General features: G+C 39.1%; 1 protein-coding gene across 2 annotated transcripts in view; it reads left to right on the top strand.

Annotated features, from left to right (window-relative positions):
* The window catches only part of ca16b (carbonic anhydrase XVI b), a 122,243-nt gene that overhangs the window by 70,352 nt on the left and 27,698 nt on the right, over positions 1-24,193 (top strand). For both annotated transcript variants that reach the window (XM_066663919.1, XM_066663918.1), the window contains 6 exons: positions 6,793-6,941; positions 10,423-10,518; positions 12,776-12,842; positions 12,991-13,148; positions 15,401-15,593; positions 23,936-24,114. In XM_066663919.1, the coding sequence (XP_066520016.1) occupies positions 6,793-6,941; positions 10,423-10,518; positions 12,776-12,842; positions 12,991-13,148; positions 15,401-15,593; positions 23,936-24,114 (842 nt within the window). The remainder of the gene's footprint in view (positions 1-6,792; positions 6,942-10,422; positions 10,519-12,775; positions 12,843-12,990; positions 13,149-15,400; positions 15,594-23,935; positions 24,115-24,193) is intronic.

The following is a 24,193-nucleotide window of genomic DNA, read 5'->3' as shown; positions in this document are numbered from 1 at the left end:
TACTCTCCGCTGCTGTGTATAAACCAGGCACACAATACATCAGCATAACACAACTAACAGCACATGAAAGCTAATAAATAGACACATTCAATGTCAGGAAATACATCCAAGATATAATGCATTAGGACTAAACTGATGTAATGCACTTGTGTCAAACGTTTCCCACATGGGGTTGCCTGGCACAACATTAAAGGTCTATAGCTTCAAAGAGTAGAGCAATACATAGAAACATCCTGAGCTTTTCAATGCAACCAAAGCACAAATTGTTCCATTTAATTCAGTCAGAGTGACATTCTAAAATTATTTATTTGTCATTAGTCCCTGACCATGTCCTCACAAAAATGTTCTAATATCTAGTGTAGAGCCTTCCCTATATGCTATTACAGTAAGATGCTGTTACAGTAAGATGCTGTTACAGTAAGAAAATTGAAGAAGGATGTGTTAAAGGAACAGTAGGTAAGATTTGATATTTTTGCTCCAGGGGCTTCCCCTACAGTTGCAGTGTTAAATTCTCACTATTACATGTCTGTGACTCATCATAATGATTTGAAGCAGAAATTCTAAGGATGAAAATACTAGCGTTCTTTAATAAATTTAATTTCTTTAAGGGTCTTCTTGGGTTCTTCAAGCAAATATTCCATATAGTGCTGTACAGTCAAGGGCGAGTGAGGCACTGGAAAATCAGAGCCAGGATTACACATATATGAACTCCAAAGAGGTTATTAAATTCTCAATAACTCGGGTTGATTAGGCAATTGTGTATTTCCTATTTAATACCACATTTTAACACACCTATTTAATTGACATTATGTTCCTTGGCTTTCTGTGTGTTTTGGTGCAGACTGTGTATGAGGTCTAAGGCTGAATTTAATTGCCACTTGCTAAAAAAATGATTGGTATTGAGATGGATCAAAAAGAGAATGTAAAATGTTGGCATCTGTGACCCTGATGGTCCTAATTGCCAGTACATTTCAGATACACATTTCAGCACTAATTGATAAAAACATTGCATGGATGTACCTTTATTTATAAAGGAAATCTATACGCCTCTTCTTCTGGAGAAAGACATATGTTACATTTTTGTAGAAGGGAAGCGCTTGTTCTCTCACTTGCTCTGATTATTTAGGTAGATGTAATGACTGCCTCTCATGTTATTTTTGTCATTGCAGTCTTATCGATAGCAACAAGCCTAAATATAATTTACATGTACACAAGGGAAAGCAAATACGATTTCTTCAAACAGCATATTGGTGATCACAAAAAGTCCACAAATTAGTGATTTCAACAATAAAAATCAGAATCACAGAGTAATTATGTTTATAACACAGATTTAATAGAAAAATCATTGTTTTAAAAATTCTTTAGGTTTATTTTATTATTGCCATATAACAGGTGAGACACTTCCTTATGTGTCGCTCCTCACTGCACATTCCTAGTATACATTTGTTAAAAGAAATAAACCCAATTTCAATGTGCTGATTAACCCCAGTCCCCTTTAAGATGGTTAAGCTTTCTTTACAGCAGTTTAGGCGAGGGAATAAATGTTCCTAAACTTAATGTAGGCTTATTTAATCATATTCCAGTAATGAATAAATTAAAAGGCAAACCAAACTAAAGCATAGCATCCCTGACTTTGTACTGTATTGTCATATTTTCCATGAAGGACATGTTTGGTAAGCTTAAATGAGGTTATATGCACCTACACTCCAAACTAGTATTTTTCAAACTGCACCTGCTGTGTCTATCACTGTCTTTGCGTTCTGTACGCAGAGGGTTTGGAAAGCCTCGCAGCAAACCCATCAGTGCAATGTGCCAGTGTTACACTGGGAAGCAATAGGGGTCTCTACAGTTTACAGATCACGATAGTAGATGCCATAAAGCCTGTGCTTGAATGGCCTCTCCTGTGTAAACAGCATCTTTATCCCCCTCTGTGCGTACCACACGCCTGTATGTGGATAGAAAAGTCACCGCAGGCCCATGTTTCATCTTCGCTCTCCACCTCCCTCCTCTTGTTCCCCCCTCCATCTCTCTTCAAACGCCACTCTCATCCCCACCGACTCCATGTTTGTTTATTGGCGCTCCATGCCTTCTCGCTCGCCTCAGGATTAAATGCTGGATCTGCTGCTAAAGCTCGTGTACCCTCAGGCTCACTCGAGTGCTTCCTCGCCATTCATCCTAATCTCTGTGATGAGGCATTGCTGAGGAAACGTTATAGGCCAGTTGCCCAAGCCAGAGAAGACTTTATGTCCCTGGCATGCTGCTGTAGATGTGTTATCAGGTGTTGCGTTAGGAGAAGTGATGTAAACAGCGGAGTTAAGAGCTTAGGATGAAACTTGTCATAGCTTAATATTGTTTTGCATCCTATCAAGAGGTGCAGCATGGTGGCGCAACTGGTACAGTCACTGACACACAGCTCCAGGTTTTGCAGGTTTAAGCCCCACCTCAGGTCATTGTGTGCAAGTAGTTTGATGTGCAAGTAGTTGATTGTGTCTGCATAGTTTTCCTCCCACAGCCCAAAAACACATGCTGGTAGGTGGATTGGCTGTGTGAAACTGCCCATAGGTGTAAGTATGTGAGTGTGTGTGAAGCTCTGTGATAGAGTGTGCTGTCCATGTCCTGCCATGTTCCTGCTTTGCACTCAATGGTTCCCATTAGGCCCTGATCAAAAAATCGTCAGTATGTGGTTATTACAAGATCTTATGCCATAATTATGAGATAAGCATCTTGTTATGGAATAGTATCTAGTAAATAAAATGGCTATTATGTCGTAATTATGAGATACAACTTTGCATTATTGCATTACATTAAAACAACAGTGTCATAATTATGAGAAAAACATCTTGTAATTATGAGAAAGTATCTTGTCAATATGACACAGTACATCTCCATTCTGTCTGTATTACCAGTATCGTTCCAACACGAGCCACTGAGCTGTGGTTTCACCTGATCAAGCAGTAGTGACGATAGCTCAGTTGGTCCAAGCAAAGTGTTGGTTTCACCAACCCACAGCACACCTCAGGGTTCAAAAAAAATGTTTTAATCTTTTTAGCAGATAGCTGATATTAACATATACACACTAAATACCCATTCCTGAACAAAGCAAATGAGTTTAACCATGAGCTCAACTGGCGTTCAGCAGCCTAAATATATGGAATCATGGTTGACAACCAAAAAGGTAGCATTTTTGTATTATGGCCCTGCAATAAACTTCTCGAATATCCAAGAGCATTAAATGATTAACGAACTATGTAAGAAAAGTTAAAAAAAAAAAAAAAAAAAATATATATATATATATATATATATTGTCTCCTGGGCTCCCCCTACCTGTTGCTGGGTGTAACTCACATTTACAGTACTGTTGTGAAATCAAGACACGGACACACACACTCTCTCTCTCTCTCTCTCTCTCAAACACACACACACACAAGCTTCTTAGCCGAGAGATATTCACACCTGTCACTGCCGGCTCTCGGGGCTTCTATCGATAAACACACTCTCTCTCTAGATCTCTCTCTCACAAACTAATGCACACCTCTCTCGCGCTCTCACACACAAACACACACCATCTAAGCCAAGAGATATTCACATTGGCACTCAGGACCGAAAAATATTTATTACTAGAAATTATGGCCAATGCTAAAAAGTGCACTAATTCAGCTAAAGTTAGCAGGCGCTAACACTGGCCCTCGTTCATAAGTGACTTTGTTATAAACCGGATTATAACATTGTCATCAACAAAGCTTGGGTCCCACTGACACAGTGTAACTCTGGCATTACAATGACACAACAAATACAGAAATGTGAGGTAACCTGGCTAAAGGTAGCAGGCGCTAACCCTGGCACGCTGCTCAGTAATTATCAAAAACTTGATTATAACACGTTTGTCAGCAAGACTTCTGACTAATGAATACAGTGTTATGTCAAAAAAGTGGAACATATTATGAGTAAATTTAGTCTAATATTAACTCTCTCTCTCTCTCTCTCTCTCTCTCTCTCTCTCTCTCTCTCTCTCTCTCTGCAGTAATATCCATACTGGCATTACAGAGCTAGATTCCTCTTCTACCTGTGAGAAAAGGGCAATATAGTTGCAAGCGTTCTCAGCCCCATAGTTTTCAAGTTGCATTGACAAGTTTTTAGGAAATCCTCCCCACATAGCCATGATGGAGGAGCATCAAAATAATTTTGAAGCTGTCAATATGACATAGTGTTCCTTTAAAGCATTATTTTATTAATTTCATTTCTAAATTGTTTTATTTATATTCAAATTATTTTAAATACAAATATATTTACAAATTAAACAAATAACCCTTTGATGGACTGGCCCTGCACCTGCCTAATGTCTTTTCCTGCTTTGTACCCCCACAAAAAAAAAGAAGTTAATCAAAACAAATTAAATTAATTAAAATAAGTTACAATTTACTTTTCTTTTACTTATTTCTTTCAAGTCAAAGCTGTTGAATGTATTTAAATAATCACCCATAGATATAATTTAAGTAACATATATTAATTTTTAAAATAATTATATATTTATGCTGCTGAAAGCCAGTTGATCTCATGGTCAAAATCATTTGCTTTGTGCAAGAATAATGTGTTAGTAACAGCTTTCTGCTTTAAAGATTCAGTGCTCTTGTGAGCGCCGTGCCGCGCCTTGAGTTGGTAAAACCAACACGGCGCTTGGAGCAGGTGCTTACAGTGCTCAAATTACCCACTTCTTGGTTATCAGAGTGTGAAAGTGGTGTAGCTATTAGGCAAATGGCTCTTGTGTCGGAACAGTCGAGACAGAATGGAGATATTTCATAATTTCAAGATGGTTATCTCGTAATTATGACATCATTTTAACAACATATTTTGTAAAAACTAGATGTTGTTGTCCTAATAACATGATGTTGTATCTTGTAATTACAGCAGAATAGCCTGTCATTTTAAACATAATATCTCATATTAAAAAGATACTATCTCATAATAACGAGATGTTTATCTCATAATTATATCATGATTTCATAGTAAAGAAATAGTGAGCAATTTTTTATTATGCTTGGCAGCAATACGCTTCGCTACAAACTTAGTCAATCTATTTCCACCGAGTTTAGCCGCTAGCCAAACATCTCAATGTAGTGCTAGCAAACAATGAAAATTGAACAGCACACTGTACATAATTTTTGACCTGCCTTCATAAGAGCAATTTCTGCAGTGCAAAGCCCAGAGTAACTATGACAGGGGCTCCCTATTGTTCTCCCTATTACAGGTTAGAAGCAAAATGATTATGATCCTGAGTGGGGCAGCGGCCTAAGCTTTGGCCCAATCCAGATGTTACCTCAGCTGTCTGAGGCTGGGAGTACTAGACAGAAAAATAGGCCTCACTTTCAAGGTGGGTAGAACAAAAAGTACAAAAGATTACTACCCACCTCTGACTAAAACAGCAGCTAATCAAAATTTTTCCTGTCATGCACAACCAAATAGAACTTCGTCCACACACATCTGTCAAATTAGTCATATTTCAAAATTATACAAAAAACAAACAAAAAAACTAACAAATAAAATGCAAGCAAATAAACAAAAATAACTAGTATTACGGAAAGCTCACTGCCTGTAGCCGAGAGCACTGAGGGCAGTTCCACTGTGTCTCCAATGACTTCATCAGCTCCAGTATTAAAGCCTGTCACATTTAGCTGCTTTAAGATGACCTGGCTCCTCTTTAATTCCTGAAATGGCATACTAATTTAGATATGTCACCATTTCAAATGGCCTACACAAAGCCCTCTGTTTCTTTTTTTAGGGCAAGTTCATTTAAAATAAGTAGGCAGTTAAACACTAACCCCAGTCTAGAGCAATGTCACACAACTTGGGCCTGAGTCAAAATTTTAATTACTCGTTATTGCCTACAATAAATGCATCCTTTCAACGTGATCTCCAGTTTATGTGCAGCTTGAAATGATAAAACAGAGAGCTAATAATTACCTCCCACTGAATTGTGGACACAGTGAAAACTATTAGATGAGGAGAATAGTAAATATTACTTACAGAAAAAAAATTATTGATGAACAAAATTAATTGAGTTAGGAATAGCATAGGGGTAATAATAATCATGCTGGATAAAAAACAATCAGAGGGCAATAATAATAACTTGGAAATATGGAAACTGTAAATGGTAATGCGTTTTTATAAGATCATAATCATTCACAGACATAAAAACAAGACGATATAAATTATATATATATATATAACCCTAAACTGATTACAGACAATGAATGAATGAATGAACATTTATTTACAAATCCCTTATTCAAACTGTTTTGAATTTTATTCTTATAACTGTTTTGTAACTGGTATTCTGCTTTGTGATTGGTCACGCCACAGACTTTGAAGCTTTAACAATTTCTTCAAAAACAGTGAAAATACAGTCTAATTACCTTAGGTTTGTATACTAATAGATGCTGCAGTTTTATAGGTTGCTCAGTATTTGAATAGTGTTTTTAGCTCTTACTTATGTACTTCTGCTAAATTTGTGGAAAAAAAGTACTTTTTCATAAGCTATTCTTTTACACAAGTATGAAATTAGATTGTTTGCCCTTCTGCTCATAGATCTCTTTGGAACATTATGTAGGGCACTTTTCTCAGATGTGAATGGAGTAAGTCGGTGGAAATGAATCAGGAAGAACCTGGCATTGTTCTGAAGGTATAAGCAGGACTCCAACATTAGAGAGGCAGTCAATACCTAACTTAGCTTCTGTAATGATTTTTATTTCTTCCTTCTTTCCTTTCACCACACTCTTCTATCTTTCCCTTGTCCAGTCTCCATTCTGCTGAAGAATGACTACTTTGTCAGAGGAGCAGCACTCCCGGGGCGGTTCAAGGCAGAGAAGGTGGAGTTTCATTGGGGCCACACCAATGGATCAGCCGGCTCTGAGCACAGCATCAACGGAAAGAAGTATCCAGTGGAGGTAATGCAGACTTTCACACCAGCCCTGACCATTCTGCTTTCACTATCATTAGAGTGGCACTGGAGTACTCTAAATAAAATATAGATCAATCCTTTTATTGGCCACCATGATGCCTGCTGAGCTTGGTTCACGAGCAAAAATGGTGTCAATCTTTCTTAACCACGTAATAGCCTTTATTCTATTTTCATGTGCCTTGTCCCCAAACCTAGCTATGTTAATTCAAGAAATTAGCAGGCGCTGTGCTCAAGCACGCACCCTCACAGTAAAACCACCAGTGTTAAATTAACTCCCTTAGTCTTAAACGAGCTCCCACAGAGTTCATACGAGCCGCCTCGGCCCAGAGAGAGCTCATCTGAAGTGTGTAGGAGTTCATTTAACAATGGTGATTTCAGGGGAAGCAAGCTTGTCTTTTACTAGTGTATTGAATCCTGGTTAATCTGCCGAATTGGAAGTAGAAATCAACATGCTAATTCCAGGTCCCATTTGTCATTAAATGAACTGTAGCTTGATTCCCCTTGAATTATAAATAGACTATGTCTTCTTTGACAGGATATAAATATATAGAGTAATTACCAGTATTTCATACAAGCCTCCCTTTCAGAGCACTCTGACATTTCTACAGCTGCTACAGCCTTTACTTTTTTATCAAGCACATTTCCTCTGTTCAATTACAGTGGCTGCTCCTCTTATCATTTTGTACCTGCTCCTCTGAACATATGAAGCCATCATGATTATGAAATGTGCCATTAGGCTCGAAATGCTTTTCAATTCTGCCTGGAAAACAGGCTGCGTATTTATTTTTATGAAAGGCCTGCAGGAGGCAAGGCTGATGAGAAGAGAGGTGAAAAGATTTGTTCCATTAATTTTGTACGAGCAAAACACTGCAGCAGCCGAGCAAATCTGTCCAGCGCTGCACGGCCAATTATCTAAAACCCAAGTCTACACGTGCAACTGCACTTAACATTCACACTTAATTGCTAATGCAGTAAGCAACCCACACATTTAGAGGATTACACAAATGGCCAGGCATTCACACCCAAGCATATGCTTTGATGATAAGCACATGCTTTGTTGGATATACTGCGCTTTCTTGGTGACTATCCTATTGTATTCAGATTTATTAGCTTAACGTGTGTAGGTGCAGTTGTTCATCAGACCTCAGGTCAATTTCCACTGAGCAAATAAGCTTCGGTGGCTGAGTGATTTAGCTAATGTGATTTAAAGCTTGTGAAAAGAAAAAAATCGGTCCAATATGTTTAGGTCCGTGAATGCCAGCGCAGGCAACAAATGGACACCATTAAAGGCTGCAGTGTAAAGCCAGTCTGAGGGAGAGCGCTTTTCATTAGTAAGACTTTGACTGTGCACTTCTTTTCTTCTGTATTAGAGCTTTAATTCCTTCTCAAATCTTTCCTATGCTGTCTGCTCCTAATTACTCTGTTTGGGCTGGGAGTTCTGCTCTGTACTCAGCTGCTCTTGCCTGGATGCCCTGGGGTCTTGTGTTGCGTTTCGTTGCCAGGGGCATTCTGCTCTTGGTTTCAGAGGCAGACCATTATTTCAGCTCAACTTTTGTTCAAGGACACAATACACTTAGGGCGGAAACAACTGCAGATCCACAGCACTGATACAGGACCTGCAGCTACAAGTAGACATGCTTATTTTACCATCTGGCAATGTTTGTGTAACATCACATTTTCACCTCCTATTCAAAATCAACAGCGTTTTCACTTTGCTATTTTGCTGTATTTCAAAAACTTCTGCATAATTTAATGGCTTGTAAACAGAGTTATCTAGAGTGGGCTGATGTGAAATTGTGCATTGTAGAAATACTTGCTCTCAATATTTTTTTCTTTCTTTTCAGTGGTGGGGGTGATAGGAAAAATGAGTTGTGATTCTACAGCTGTTTAATTTACCATCCAAAATGACCAATCGTTTCTCTCCCCGTGTCTTGGTGGGTTCCCTCTGGATACAGTAGTTTGTTCCCACAATCCAAACACATGTTGGTAGGTGGATTGGCTCTGTGAAATTGTCCAAAGGTGTAAGTGTGTGTTGTTAGTAAAGGACTGGAACCCTTTCAAATGCGTGTTCCTTCATTGCACCCAATGATTCCAGATAGACTCCAGACCCACTATGACCCTGATAAGGATGAAATGGTTATGGAAACCTAATACAAGAAAGTACCTTGTGGCAGCTATATTTTCTTCTTATTACCTAGATTTGAATAATGTTGAAAATCCCTATTTTGTTACATTCATATCCATGTCAGCATGTCTTTTTAAAACGATTGCTATAGTGTAATAACCCTGGATTAATGCATTTGCAGCTGAAATTGCAACAAAGCACAGTGACACTTTTCTGAATACAGGATGAATCCTTATCTGTCTTTTCAGTGGGAAATTGCTTTTCACATAAGGTGAGGTTAAGTTTTTAAAGCTTGGAGTTTGGGTCCATGGAGGACATCTCTCTTTGGCAAGCATGCCTCATTATCGGGATCAACTGCTCAGTATTTTCAGACCATAGCTGACATTATTGACATGTATCACCATCAACGCACCAGTGAACATTGAGGGCCAAAAGCATAGAGAAGATGCAGTGAGCCTCATCCAATTATACATGGATGGCTTTAGCTGACCACTGGCTAGCTGCCCACTTATCAGATTAAACTAAGTAGCAAACAGACCCCACATCAATGCAAATTTTGCAGGCAGTTGTGTAAGCATTGCATATTACTGCCCGTATAACAGGGGTTTCAGAAAGCGCATGAATTTTCCCCCTGTTGTGGCTGAACCCAAGCAAGCTTCATGGAGTGTGCTTCCTTTTAGGAGTGAAGGATAAACAAGGAACAAATATCCGCAATTTGACATGGTGAGGGAACACAAAGATGTGACGGGAACGATGCTTAAGGATGAGAGGTTGCCAGAGAATTAGTTCAGTCGGAACGTGATCGTCATAGAGAGCCCTAATCCCATTCCCATCATTTTAACAATCTCTCTCTTCCTCCTTGTCTTGCGTCTTTGGTGGATTTAGCATTTATTTTAAACTCATTTGTGCTTCTGTGGTAAGACAATGTTTATGGCCACATGGACACAATGTTTATCGTCTTGTATTGAGCAGATTTGACGTGGAGCTCTGAATTCTCCCCTCAAATCCTTTCCTCTTTGAGAAGGAATAATCCCTAATTGTCACAAATGTCAGAACGGGGTATTGGCTCGTGAATAAGGATATAGGCGAGTTGGACATTATTTTGTTGAGGCTTGCCTGTGAGGATGGGAATTATTTGCATGAGTTTATTTTTCTGCATGAAAAAGAACTGAAAATCAATCAGACAGATAGCCTCACAGATGACAGCAACTTACCCCACGTTCCCTTTTTTCTTTCTTATTTTATTGCACAGCAGTGGTATAGGTTTGAGGCATGTGGTGGCCTGTCAGTTTGTGTAAAAGGGCCATGAAAGCCACTGACATTGGCTTCTCTGTGCCCACAGATGCAGATTTACTTCTATAATTCTGATGACTTCGACAGTCTCAGCACTGCCATCAAGGAGAGGAGGATCATCGCGGCCATGGCTGTCTTCTTTCAGGTAAAGATCCACCTCTGTGTTCCTCCATACATGAAAAATTACAAATAAAGCCTGGAGACTAAGAGAGAACGTATGGTTGGCTTTTGGCTCAGGTCTGCTCCAATCACTGAGCATGATGCAGAATTTGCTCGAATGAAAGATTCAACTTCAGAAAGGCTCAGAATGACTGGAGCTGTGATAACCACTGTGTGTTAACTGTGTGTATTCCTTTCCTGACTTCTATAGGGAGAGGCAAAGAGGGAGCTGAGAGAGAAAGACACTAACCTTTTCAAAGTCTGATTGATTTACTTTAGCTGATGTAGCTCAAGGGGGCAGCTTTATCAAAGCAGCAGGAACAGGAGCAAGAGAGTGATGAAGTTTGCTAACTGGCTCTCCTGCCATCAACCTCTAAAACTTCAACTGCCTTTTGTTAGTGGACCAAACATGAAAAGAAATGAGACAGGAGAATAATACAGTTGCTTTGCTCCAGCTGTCAGTCGGTGTAGCTCTATGTGAACTGTTCTGGTGTCACTTCTTCTAAGTGCAGATAAAAACTACATTTGAGTGAAAAGTATAGTTTGAATTGTATTTCACACTTCTCTGAATAGACTTGACTAGCAATTAAGGGCATGTGATATCGACTAATATTAGCATCACCAGGATATTTCTAGAAATTCCAACCCCAATACACCTGTGCTGACTTACAGGCCTGTGCATATCTGGTACTGAATGTGAATGAACATTTTAAAAAACTTTTATTTATATTGCAAGCAGTTTTACTTAGAGAGTATATTTCTTGGTGGCGGGGAGGGTCGTGTGTTCTTCTTTTTAGACTGTGTAATAATGATCCAGAGGAACCCAAACCCAACATGCGGCAGCTAGACAAAGAGACCTGAGCATGTTATCACAATTTTAAGGTCCTACACAAGCTTGCTGCTGCGTGCTTGGTTACTGTTCAGAATAACCACATTGCTCAGTGTAATTTAATTTCTAACAAGATTTCTGTGCTTTATCAGTGGCATAAAAATGGCCACATAAAAGACCATAAATATAAAAGCCATCTAAGGGGCACTGGTGCAGTCTGAAATCAACGAAGCAGGGGCCGAATCCCCACCCGGTGTGTATCTGTACATGTGGCTGCCTGTGTATTATATTAGAAAACGATTTGGAGAATCAGTAATTTGACACGCTTACACAAAGGCTTTCATTATTGTGACCAAAATATTTTTAATGTTTCACTTTTGCTGTTAAAACAGTGGGTTATTCCAGAGCATTAAGAAGCTTCTGCAGATAACTGTGTGTGCTCTGGGTTTTCGCGTGTGCGTCACACATTTTGAGGAAAAAAATTCTCCCTACAGCTCAAGTGCATGAGAGAGGTCAGATAATCAATACGTCAAAATATTGTGTTGATTACTTTTAAATATCAAAAGGGTCTATTTAAAAAACATGAAAACCTGAGCAATCTGAAAACACCTTCCCCTTGAATCCTAACTGAAAACTATTTGGACATTGTACTAGTCTGAGCAACCCGTATGTGTACTCTATAGTTGCAGTAGGTAAAGTTTAGTTTATGAACACTGGATTGTTCCTTTAAAGACACAATGCTGATAACAGGATATTAAAAGTGCCGATGCCAGCAGTATATTACAGTCTATTAATCATTTTACTGTTTTTGTTCGACTGCATAAAACATTAGGTTTTTTTTTTGTTTTGTTTTTTTTATTCCACTCATTGGCACAAAAACAAAGAGCCCTTTCACACGTTGTATCCCTCAGGCAACAGGTCTATTCCTCAGGCGGAAAGTGGAGCACAGGTGTGTGTATGTAGGTCCGTTGTCAGGAGCTGAAAGACTACGTGCGTGTGGGGACCTACGCACTCACGGCCGGCTATGACAGCGTTATGGCTTACTGCTATTAGCAGCCAGACGAATGGTGTCGTTTAAAGCGGGACGTGGCCATGCCTGTGGGTTTTTATATAGCTAATCAATGTGGAGCTCCCATGCCTGCAAAGTCCCAATGGACTCTGCCTTTCTATCCCACCGAACCAAGCCCTTCTACATTAGAGAATAAGAGTGAATGCATACCAACTAATGACCTAAATAAGAGTCTTCAGCAGCGTAAATACGAAGTGCTTACATCAGCGCATCAGAACTTTCTTACATAAAAGCATTTCTCATCCTCTTGTGGAATAATTTATGGTAAAAGTGAAGGAAACATTCGCAAATAGAATCACTCAGCCTTTTGTTATTGGATGTTTTAAAAACGTGGTTTTTTTTCAGGTGGGGAAGAAGGACAATGTGGCAGCTGAGCCCATCATCACTGGTCTCAAACGGGTTGTTCATCACGGTGAGTTTCCTGTGAAAAACACTGAAAGAATATCTCACCCATGCCAGAGTGTAGGATCCATCAAATGCACAATAACAAGCTGCTTGAGAGTGGAAAAGTACTGCATTAGCTTGGGTCTTATATTTGTGGTGTATCTTGTAATCACCAGAGAAAGAGACAAACCTCAGGCCTTTTATCCTGAGGGACCTGTTGCCATCCTTTTTGGGAAGCTACTACCGTTACACTGGCTCTCTGACCACACCCCCTTGCAGTAAAGTAGTGGAGTGGATCATCTTCAGTAAACCAGTTTATCTGTCCTACCACCAGGTAAGCAAGCATATGCAGTCACTACTACTGTGTAGTAGTCAGAGTAGTCAATCACCATATATACTTGGATTTGAATACCCCCAACACTTTCTGGACTGCTGCAGATGTCAACATAAATTAAATCCAAAAGCTTAATTATGGTACAATATGTGCTGTATACACATAAAATAGACACTACCCTAAACATGTTGGGGGAGTTAAATACAGATACGGTAAAGTAGACATATTCTATCAAGTGTAGATTTTGTACATTCATATTTACATACACTTTAGGACAAATATTTCATAACCTTGTGATTTTTGTCCCTGTTATTTCATCTTAATTATGTTTAAAGCTCTTTTAAGTGAGATTAGATGTGTGTATGTGAAGCTGCAGGAGGAGGACGCTGGAGTGTGGGACGTAAACAGTCGCAGTTCTAAAGACAGAGGACTGTGGAGAGTGTGAGACACACATCATGTATAAACATTACTTCCTCCTTCACACTGACGGCTGCTATACTGCTTCCTGCAGATCCACACTCACTCAGACTGTCTCCGAGCCGCAGTTCTCTGACTGTTGTTTGGTTTATAAATGTTTCTGGGTACAGGCCAGTGTCAGGATGCGCTCAGGAGGATTCTTTTCTGTGCTGAAAAAACTCCCAGTCTCCCACTGGGCCCTATTTCCCCAGCTCCATCACTCTAGCAACTTTTCTTGTTTACCACAAACAGATTCTTCTAAACAGATTTCCATATTCATATACCTCACTTCATATTGTCAATGTCAAAATCAAACCCACAATGATAACTTTACAGGAAAAGCAATATGCTTAACTTGTAGTGAATTTTAATGAAATAATTACTTATTCCCACACATAGTGTTTTTAAATGTGAAAACATAAAAAAGGAGGTTTTTATCTCACTTCTTAAATTAGAGTTTGATGTTGTATCTAAATGTAATATTTAACAATGTAGTAAGCATTGTTTAAAAATAAAAAAGTGGAAAGTGTTAAATTACAAATATAAAATATAATCCTGTTTTAAGTGCTGAACCCAGACAAAATACAAGATGTAAGGTAAAATGCTTAAATCAAAAATGTATGCAGAGCACTAAAATAAAAGGCTTTTATTATTCATTAGTTTTAGCACATATTCTTTATCTGGTGCTTGAGAAATATATTGACCAAACATAAGCACTCTTTATTTCTCCTGTACCAGGTTGTAGTGAATCAGGGTTTAAAAGGTTCTGAGAATGCACTTGCAGCTTTGCCCTCCAGGGGGGATTATCAGCTCTGCTGTATTCAGACACTTCACTCAATCACTCAGCCCCAGCCTTATACAACATGCCCGCTATTCTGCCCTTCTGGAGTGTCCTTTTTCTGGATTTTTGCCCACAGACTGAATCTTCACTATTGTACAGTGACAACAAATCAGTATGGCAAGCGTGTCCATCCTCTGACGCTGGCAACTGGGTCTTTGACATTGAGCAGTGAGTGTAGTCTTCCATATAGTTTAGACCTAACTTTTTCAGCTTCCAGAATAAAATCAAAACACAGCCATCTTCCAGGTGCCTAAATTATTATCTGTCAGGTGTCAGGTCCCTAACCAACAACTTTCCATCCTTTCTTGATTGAATAATTCAGCAACATTACTGCCAGTTCCATTCTCACTGCAGGTTCGTTGGACATTTTTCCTTACTTAATAGAGAAAGGAATAATTGGAGACAATTCTGACTCCGAGGCCTCAATCATAACTTGTCAAACGGTCAGTTTGCAGTTTTGTACCAGCCATGGGCATGAAGCCAAAACTTTGGCATTGTCATGATTTGAACCTAGATCCCAATAGGATGTGACAGTCTTAGCCATTACATACCCAGCTGCACCATGCCGCAGCCCGCTGGAGCTGTCTTTCATATTAAGTATCGCTTTATACAAGACACAGATGAAAACACTCACACAGACAACCTGAGGAAAGTGTGATATTTTTTTTGACATGTGAGGTTATCTTAATAGCTCCCGCACTGTTAGTTGTCAGATACTGACACACTTGTCATCACACAAGCTATCAGTGTCAATACAAGGCTGAGGCCATCAACCCCAGCAATGTGGTAACTTGAGCAGAGAATTGTATTTTAACAGTGAGTCATTGGCAAATCAAGTGTGAACCTGTTTCTACTGTGGTTTAGAAGGATGCACTAATCTTGTAATCAGATGAACGATCAGACCATCATCATGTGTCTGTTGTTTTTTTCTCTCGTTTGTCCCTTATCCCTATAGTTGGATGCATTCTATTCAATATTTACCACCGAGCAGCAGGACCATGTAAAGTCTGTGGAGTACCTTAGGAACAACCACCGGCCCATTCAGAATCTGGACAATCGGTTCTTATACAAATCAGCAGTGAAGGACGCCTGGCTCTCTGATCCCAGTGAGGGACAGGCCAGCCCTGCAGATACAGAGGCTTCTAAAGGTGAGGGGGTTTTTTTTGTTTGTTTTTTTATTTTTTTTATACAAAAATAGACTTGCAACTGATACGATCACTTGACTTTTCCCATTACCAGATTGTATTAAACGGTCAGAATTCTAAAACTGTTATAATGGCCATAGCTGTCATTTTGACAGTTTGAACTGTCCTTTCCTTTGTTACGATATTGGTACTAGTTTTGCTACGTGTAACTAAATGCATTGAAAATATGCTAAACAGCCACACTGCTCATGACAAGAATTTTTTTTTTGAAAATTATCATTAATATTGATTATAATGAGAATATTAAATAGATTAAAACAAGCATAAAATCATATTCAGTTGATTTAACATAAGGAACTTGATCTGTACTCAAAAGTGTCGTTAGTGTGAGTGTGTGGATGCCCTGTGATGGACTGGCACCCCCTCCAGGGTGTGTTCCCACCTTGCGCCCAGTGATTCCGGGTAGGCTCCGGACCCACCGCGACCCTGAACTTGAAAAATGGTTACAGACAATGACTGAATAAATGAACGTAATCTGCTAAGTACCTAACTATTCTGGCAAGCACCACATCATGTGGGCTGATATGAGCCAGGACTACCAGCAGTCAACAGGTGACATTCAGAGTAGATATACAGCTCCCACATAAGGCTTTTACACTTTTGAAAGACATCTGGTGTTTTGTTCTGCTTGCAGTCTCTCTTCACTTGGCACTGCTTCCTCTTTTCCTTTGTTATACTGTTGTGCCAGTTTGGAGCTGTGGAGCACAGGTTGCGTGGCCTTTACTTTTGTACTATCAGATGTCAGCAGTAGGTTTATAACAGATGATGCTGTTGTGGACAAATCTTTCCCAAACATCAGACACCAGGCAGGTGTTTGCTCTGATGTTTTTTGTTTGTTTGTTTGTTTGTTTGTTTTCCGGTCTTATTGCAGGAATTGCATGATTACTGTATTTAGAAACAATAGAGTATTTTTTCCTTGAAAGCAAATTCCTGAACGGATAACCACCAGGTCACCAAATCCAAACCTTTTTACCCAGTGCTTCACACACACAGAACATTGACCTGTTATTTATCATTTCTGAAGAAAATGAAAGAAGAATATAGAGTAGTATATGCATTACCAAGGTAATGCCTGATGTGTGTAGATCAGTGTGAACAAAGCCGACTAGATACTGAAACATGTATTTCTCCATTTTTAACAATTACTAAATAATTTGAACACATCAGCTATCCTTTACATTATGTGAAAATTTCCTGATAAATGAACCAATAGAAATGCTCCAAAAAGTACTTGGAATAAAATCCTTTTCACTGACTTCCATTGAAAGATAAAATTTTTTCCCCTTGTCCTGTAAAGGTATTATTTTAGGAGATACATGTTTTTAATAAATGGCTTTATTGCTCAGTTTTGGAGCTTTGTTATTTTCATCTCAAAACAGTGGCATACTAAAATATGCATTTGTTTAATAACATGAGTTTTCTGCTTTGTCAAAGATGCAACATTTCAGAATTTTTAAACAGCCAGAAAATACTGTACCAGTGTTAATGTGAATATCAGAACTGTGTGAACATGAAAATCGAATATTTTCAAGGCAGTCACTTTTATGTGTGTTTCTAGGTCAGACACATGTCCAGTTAATAGCCATGCAACAATGGTCATATAGGAATTCATGATTTATTTTTTCCATTGCACACTGTCCAGTGGTAGAGTGTAACTTGCTGTTTATGCCAGTAATATAGTTTTGGTAATGAATCTCAAAAGCTAAGTTATGAAATACATTGTCCCAGGATCAGCTGGAAGCTAATCAGAGCGTATAATAATTGTGTTGTACTTTCAGTTTGTTCGATTGTTATTTTGTGAAGCAATAGACCCATCACAATTATAACATAGTCACCAAATTGCAATTATTTTAACTAATTGCAGTTATGTAAGCTGACTGCACTGATTTTCCACAGCTATTTAAGCCTTCACAGGGTGTGATATGTGTTGCCATCCATGGAGGGTGGTTGAAGAATATGCATGTAAATAAATTAAATCAGAAAAACAAATGTATTAGGACACAATAGACAATTAATTTCTTAATCAATACAATTTTGTGACTGTGACAGGCCATGGATAATTAATATGTTGTTATTGATTAGGATGTGTTCATGCAGTTATATACTAAATTTGTGCTGATACTAGAAAGAGTTGGAAATTAAACCAGAAGTTCTGAATGATAATAATACCTAAATTACTTGTTGTGTGAAGTGTCCCCTGTACGACTCTTGTATCTGATGGACAGTTAGGAGGGTCACTAAATACAAAATATGACACAAGTAATGTTTCCAAGCTAACTACTTTCAGATTTGAAGCTTATTTTAGGCTTTAATCACTTGGCACATTAAGTAAATGCCTTTGATGCTTTCAGAATACCAAGTGCCTTTGGGAACAAGCTGTATAACAATATAAGGCACTACAGACTACCGCAAAGTGACTGCCTCTGCTATAGAATGGCTTTCTAGATGAAACAGAGGGAATGGGCAAGAGTTGTATGCTGTCTCTATAAATGATGATTGTTGTTTCCATCCCTGGCAGAGGGAATTGATTGCTCTTGGCTGTGATGAAGTAGGGAGCAGTGTAACACAGGCGAGAGACAGAGTAATCACCATTAATATTCATTCTAAATATAAACGCATGCAAATGAATATTGTGTGGCAATATAATTAATAATTTTCCATTTTGACTGGTTGGAAATTATTGCAATAAGTTGTGAAAACTGTGCATGGTTTTAGTCTTGTCTGTTTCCCTGTCTTAAGCCCTCTTCGAATGGGATTAGTTTTACACAGGGAGGTGGGGCATTGTAATTACTACAAGATAATGTTCAGTTATTTTAGTTCCATTTGAATACGCTCTGTCAATCATTTTCAACAACTGCACACTCCTGTAACTGTAAAAATTTTAGAGGGTTTTACCTTCTATAAAATGAGACATAGGAATAACCCCAGGCTGTTTAAAACCCATGCGAATTGATATAGAGTATATGTTCTGTCATATCCTGCAGAAAATTTTTTTTTTCTGGAGGTGCTCCAGGACACATTTAGGGATGTCAAGCATAGCACAAATCAGGCAGTTATTTCCTTGTATGAAAAAAAAAATGTGGCAAGTTAGCCTTAGCTCCTGTATGACATAGAACACGAAATGTAGATGAATGAACGTGATCCAAGAAACTTCTCAGAGTGAAGCTTCTGGCAGCTTAAGTGAATATGCTTATTATTGCTGTTGAGTGTAATTATATTATTAAATACACCAATCAGCCATAACATTTAAATGATATCCTTGTTTCTACACAGTGTCTGTTTTATCTGCTCTAATGTCCATAGAGGTGCACTTACAAGTTCTATTATTACAGACTGTAATCCATCGGTTTTATACTTTGTTATCCCCCTTTCAGCTTGTACTTCCATGCTCAGGACCCCTAGTAGACCACTACAGAGCATGTATTATTTAGTGATGGATCTTTCTTAGTGATGCAGTGACACTGACATGGTGGTGGTCTTTCAGTGAAGCAGACAAAAGCATTGCTGCTTGAGTTCGTAAACATATCAGTGTCACTGCAGTGCTGAGTAATATGTACCATACCAAATAATAGGCTCCCTGCTCTGTGATGGTCCTATGGAGGTCCTGAGCATTGAAGAAGTGGGTGAAAGGGGGCTAATGAAGTATGCAGAACTGAATGCAATTGGTAAAGGTAAAACTACAAAGTGCACCTGTATCGGGAGTGAAGCTGATAAAATGGGCAATGAATGCATAACAAAGAGGTCATTTTAATGTTATCGCTGAGCAGCACATGTTATAATCGCCCTCTAGTCCTTCATTAGTGGTCAGTTTCTGGCCACAGAATGTCATTCGCTGTCGTTTATACTGAGATTTATTACTCTGTATTATTCATGAATATTACAAATGGGCTAAAGTAGAATTACACTTGCCCACCTCTCTGTGAAAAACTGACCCCATTCCAAAAGGACTTCACTCAGTGTAACCACTGTACTCACTGTAAACTAACATAGCTTTCTGCTTTGCGCTAATGTCCAGGCATCTTATTTTGTTCACTCTGAAAGGTAAAGCTTTGTCATGAGAGTAGATGTGAGCAGAGTTTGTTCAGCTCAGGGGAGCCTTTCTTATTACTGTGGGACAGTGATGGCAGCAATGATTAGCATGCTGATGATTGAACTGATGAAGATAATGGCCTCTTGCTGAGTCACTCAGGCTGATGGAGCTATTGAGGCCGACTTCCACTGTTGATGCCCTTTCCCTAATCACCCCCTGTCCTCCATTCACCCTTTCTTCTCTCCTCTCCTCTTCTCTGCTCTCCTCAATCTGTCTGCTTTCCCCCTTCCATCCACCCGCAGACTTGTTTACCGTGGGCTTGTTGAAAGGTTGCTGGTGCTGATACACCCATTGAGGGGCTCTTACCATAATGACCTTATCAAGCGTCACGTATGTGGTCCGCCCTGCCTAATGAAAGCGCTGTGTGCACAAAACATCTTTAGAAATAGATTGCGTGATAGTGACATCAATAGCAAAATTACTTTCCACTACCACCAACAGTCCTGCCACCATTATCACGCTTAATACATCTACCCTTGCTCCTGTGTTGCCTGTAATCTTTGTGCAGCAACTGATTGTTGGCCGTGGAATAAATGATAGAATTGTATTAATCTTGCAATTATTCACTCTATTGTTGATGTGTAGATGTTTATGCTGATTAAAGAGCAAAAAAGTATTGCACTCGTAGCGCATAATGTACTTTTCAAGGAAAATAGACCTTTCTTTTTCTTCAGAATTAAGCACTACACAGTCATGGTTGGGGTGACTAACCTTCTTGGCAGTGTCCAGATATATATTATCATGTTAGCACTGTTTATATTGCTGGAGGGCTCTGTTAGACACAGCATTTAAGTCTGTACCACCATCTAGAGGCCAGGGGCCACAACACTCTGCCCCAGTCTCTCTCTCTTGCACACAAACGCACACACACACACACACACACACACACAAACACACGTGTTATATACACCCATTCCCCCTCCCAAAAAAAGGATGAATAATGAATAAAGCAGCTGCATTCTTTTGCAGAATTTGCAGAACACTACCAACAGATAGATGGAGTTGCTCCAAAGTGTTTTTTTTCTCCATCCCTGGATTCTCACGTGCAGTTGTGTGACAGAACCTCAAGAAAGATTTGATCATTTATTATTGGTTTCACTAACAGGGATTGAGCCTAGTCTGAGACTACCTTTTTCTTTTTTTGGGTGGAGAATCTCCATTCAGAACAGTCTGTAGTCTAGAACTAGGATGAATCTCTGCCTGAGAAGCTGATATAATCGTATGTATATCTCTAATCAAATGATTGCAAAAAAAAAATAATTGTAAAAATGTGGGACACAATTTATTAGAGGGGAATAAAGCTTAATATTATGTTATTTATGTGTTATTCTATGTTATTTCTATTTATTGGTGAGATTAACATTGAAAGAATACCAAGAAAAAAATCGGCATTCATGGAACTGGCTTGTTACTTACTCACTCACTCACAGTTAGCATCTCCACTACAAAACTGCTCTTTCTTACATACTTATATTTCAGAAGTTCTGAGGTTTCAGAAGGCAGTGTTATCCTGATTGGTTTTCTGATTATTTGGAACTGAGGCAACAAAAACAAATCGTGCATTAAAATGAATCATTAAGAAAAGTGTTCACTGTAATGAATGTGTACCAGAGGCACAGGCTGTGTACCATTTGACCAGATCATTTGATCATTTTCACACAATTATTTGCACAACTGTTCAGCCTAATGTTTCTATCCAGAATGTCTCATGTGTTGCTTTTGCAACCTGTACCTGCTTTTGAATCAATGCAATAATATAACTGCTAGAAGTCTCCATGAACAATTTGTCAGTTCCAGTGTCGAACACAGCTGGCTGCAAATGCACAGGTGGATGCCCCATAGCCACAGAGATATAAATGTACAAGTCACATTCCTCCAAACAGCAACTACTTAAGAACACTTTGCTATTGTTAAAATGTGACTAAAGCAAGGTGTTAATAAATGCATTTCAAGTGTATAGGTGGTGTTTACAAGCTGCAAGTGTGAGAAATAGAAATAAAGAATCTTGACACTTTGCTCTTCTTCAGTGAAGCGTAAATGGAGAACAAGGCAAAGTGGCGGAAGCTCTACCTTTGGGAATCTGCAGACGTTACAGATCAATGCAGAGTGTTTCATTCTTTGTAAACTTAAGCAGCAGAGAGAAGGTTGTTTGTGAATGGTGAAAGTTCACTCTGAACTTGTTTGCATTGCAGGGCAAATTGTTATGAGTACACGATAGCTGGTATCCTTTAATGACATGCTTATAATTTCTCAGTACACCCAATGTAATCATTGATACTGAAGTGTGAATTAGATTCTTCTCTCCATATCTGACCGTTTTCAGGTTTGCTAAGGTAGGTCAGTTTGGCTGGAGGGTCCTGCAAAGAACCTGCCACCATGACATAACCCATTGTCAGTTTGAATGAAGATTGAGGACCCTCTTATTTAGGTTTTTTATTTTATTTGGCTGAGTGTCAAGTTATTCTGGATATCCTCTTGACCCACTGTGGCTTGAGAATGAGTTGAATCTAGCGTAAACTAATCAATCATCAAACATCAGCACTTGGCTTCACCAATGGTCTTGACAGGGGCATACATTTCATTTCAGTGTTGGGGGTACAATAAGAACAATTCTGAAGAGTGATTCCTGAGGGAGATGCCAAAATACTGTTGTTCTGAGACAACAGGTAGTGTGTTAAACCAGTAATACCAAGAATGGCCTATAGACACACTATACATGGTCATAGTGGCGTGATCTCATCTAACAGATTCTTAATGGAAAACCATTGTGGCTGTTTGGGGGGGAAAAAAACAACAACAATTTCAGCAGGAAAAACAGAAAAAAATTATATTGGATAGAGACAGGACCAGCAAGCAAGCCCAAATTAGTTTAGAAACAAGCCCAAAAAAATCACACCATGTGAGTATCAACAATTGTGAGCAATGTCACAGTAAAAAGAGGCCCATGTCACTTAAAATACATGGACTTGGTAACTCTTGTGAATCCTTCAAAACATAAAAAATAATTTCTTGCATCTATAATTAGCTCACATTTTTATTATGCATATCACTATTTACCCCATTGCTATTTACTATTTTCCGCCCCAGGGTCTCAAGGCTAAATGTTCCTATGTCTATTCTAATGGCTTGCTAGTTGTGTAGATGTTCCTCCACAAAAGGTTGGGGAAGGGGCATATTGTGTATATTGTTTTGATCTCAATAACAGTCTCTCATTTGGTAAATGTTTAATTTTCATTGTTGGACAATAATACACATTCAAGGAGGCCTTTACCTCACAGAGTTTAGACTGCAATATATTTTCCTATGTAGTGTAGTTATGCTGATTGTATTGTTTATAGTGTTCCACACAGTGGTCAGTTTGAACAATGACGATTTTTATTACAGGACACACGTTATTAGTGTCAGAAGCTTCTCTCTGCTGTATCACAGTAACACAGTCGTGGTGCCACATTTCTGTTTGGCTGCCCGTTCTATGTCCCGTGAGGGTGACCTTGCCTTGTTTAAAGGACTAGTTCTACATGGCTTTGCTTCTCTGCAGCCTGCCAAAAAAAATCACTCACTAATCCCACATCTGTAGCAATGACTACTGATACAGGCTCACACATTTGCGTGTGTACACACACACACACACATACACACACACACACAGGCTGTTTGAAAGCCCAGAGGCAGATTGAGATGAACTCATGTATTATTTGCCTTTTTTGAAGCAGTTTCTGGTGGGAACACTTTGGTGAGTCAGACAGCAATAAAAGATTTAGCTTCACCTCCAGGCTGCAGCCAGGGACCTGCACGTCTCTGAGCCTGGCTCAGCTCCCACTATAATTTGCCTCATTTGTCTCCAATCACACCATCTCTAATCAAATGAGGAGAACTCTCTTCTTTCTTTCCCTGATGCTGAAGTGCATTGGTTTTTTTTTTCTGGTCTAAATTGCACCTCTCTCACTCTTTCTCTCTCTCCATCTCTGTTTCTCTCTTTTTATCTTTCTTTTTTCTCCTCTTGGTTTCTCTTAATTTCTCTTACTCCCCTATCTCACTCACTCTTCCTGTCTTCCTGATTCTATTACTCTTTCTGGTTTTCTCTTTAATCATTTGTTTCTCTGCCTCTCTCTCCATTTGTGCTGTCTCTGTTTCTCTTTTTCACTCTCCATCTTTCTTTCTGTCATACCTTCTGTTTGTCTCTCTCTCTCTCTAGTCTGCAGCAGTATCCCTAGTAACATGAAGGCTCATCCTCTGAACCAGACAGCGCTAGTGTTGACCTGGGATCGGCCGTCAATCATCTACCATCCACCCATAGTGGGCTTCTTGGTCTCCTACAGCTGGGTGAAAGATGAGGTGGCTTTTGAGAAAACCCAGACCAGCGAGGATCATACTGTAAGTAGTTCAGCACAATGTCACACAACCTTGTTTCCATTAACACAGTAATATCTGCTGCACAGTTGCTCGGTCACAT

This window comes from Hoplias malabaricus, chromosome 3 (assembly GCF_029633855.1).
Source record: "Hoplias malabaricus isolate fHopMal1 chromosome 3, fHopMal1.hap1, whole genome shotgun sequence".
Classification (NCBI taxonomy): domain Eukaryota; kingdom Metazoa; phylum Chordata; class Actinopteri; order Characiformes; family Erythrinidae; genus Hoplias; species Hoplias malabaricus.
Note: the sequence above shows the minus strand (reverse complement) of the source record. Positions and strands in the feature narration are given on the sequence as shown.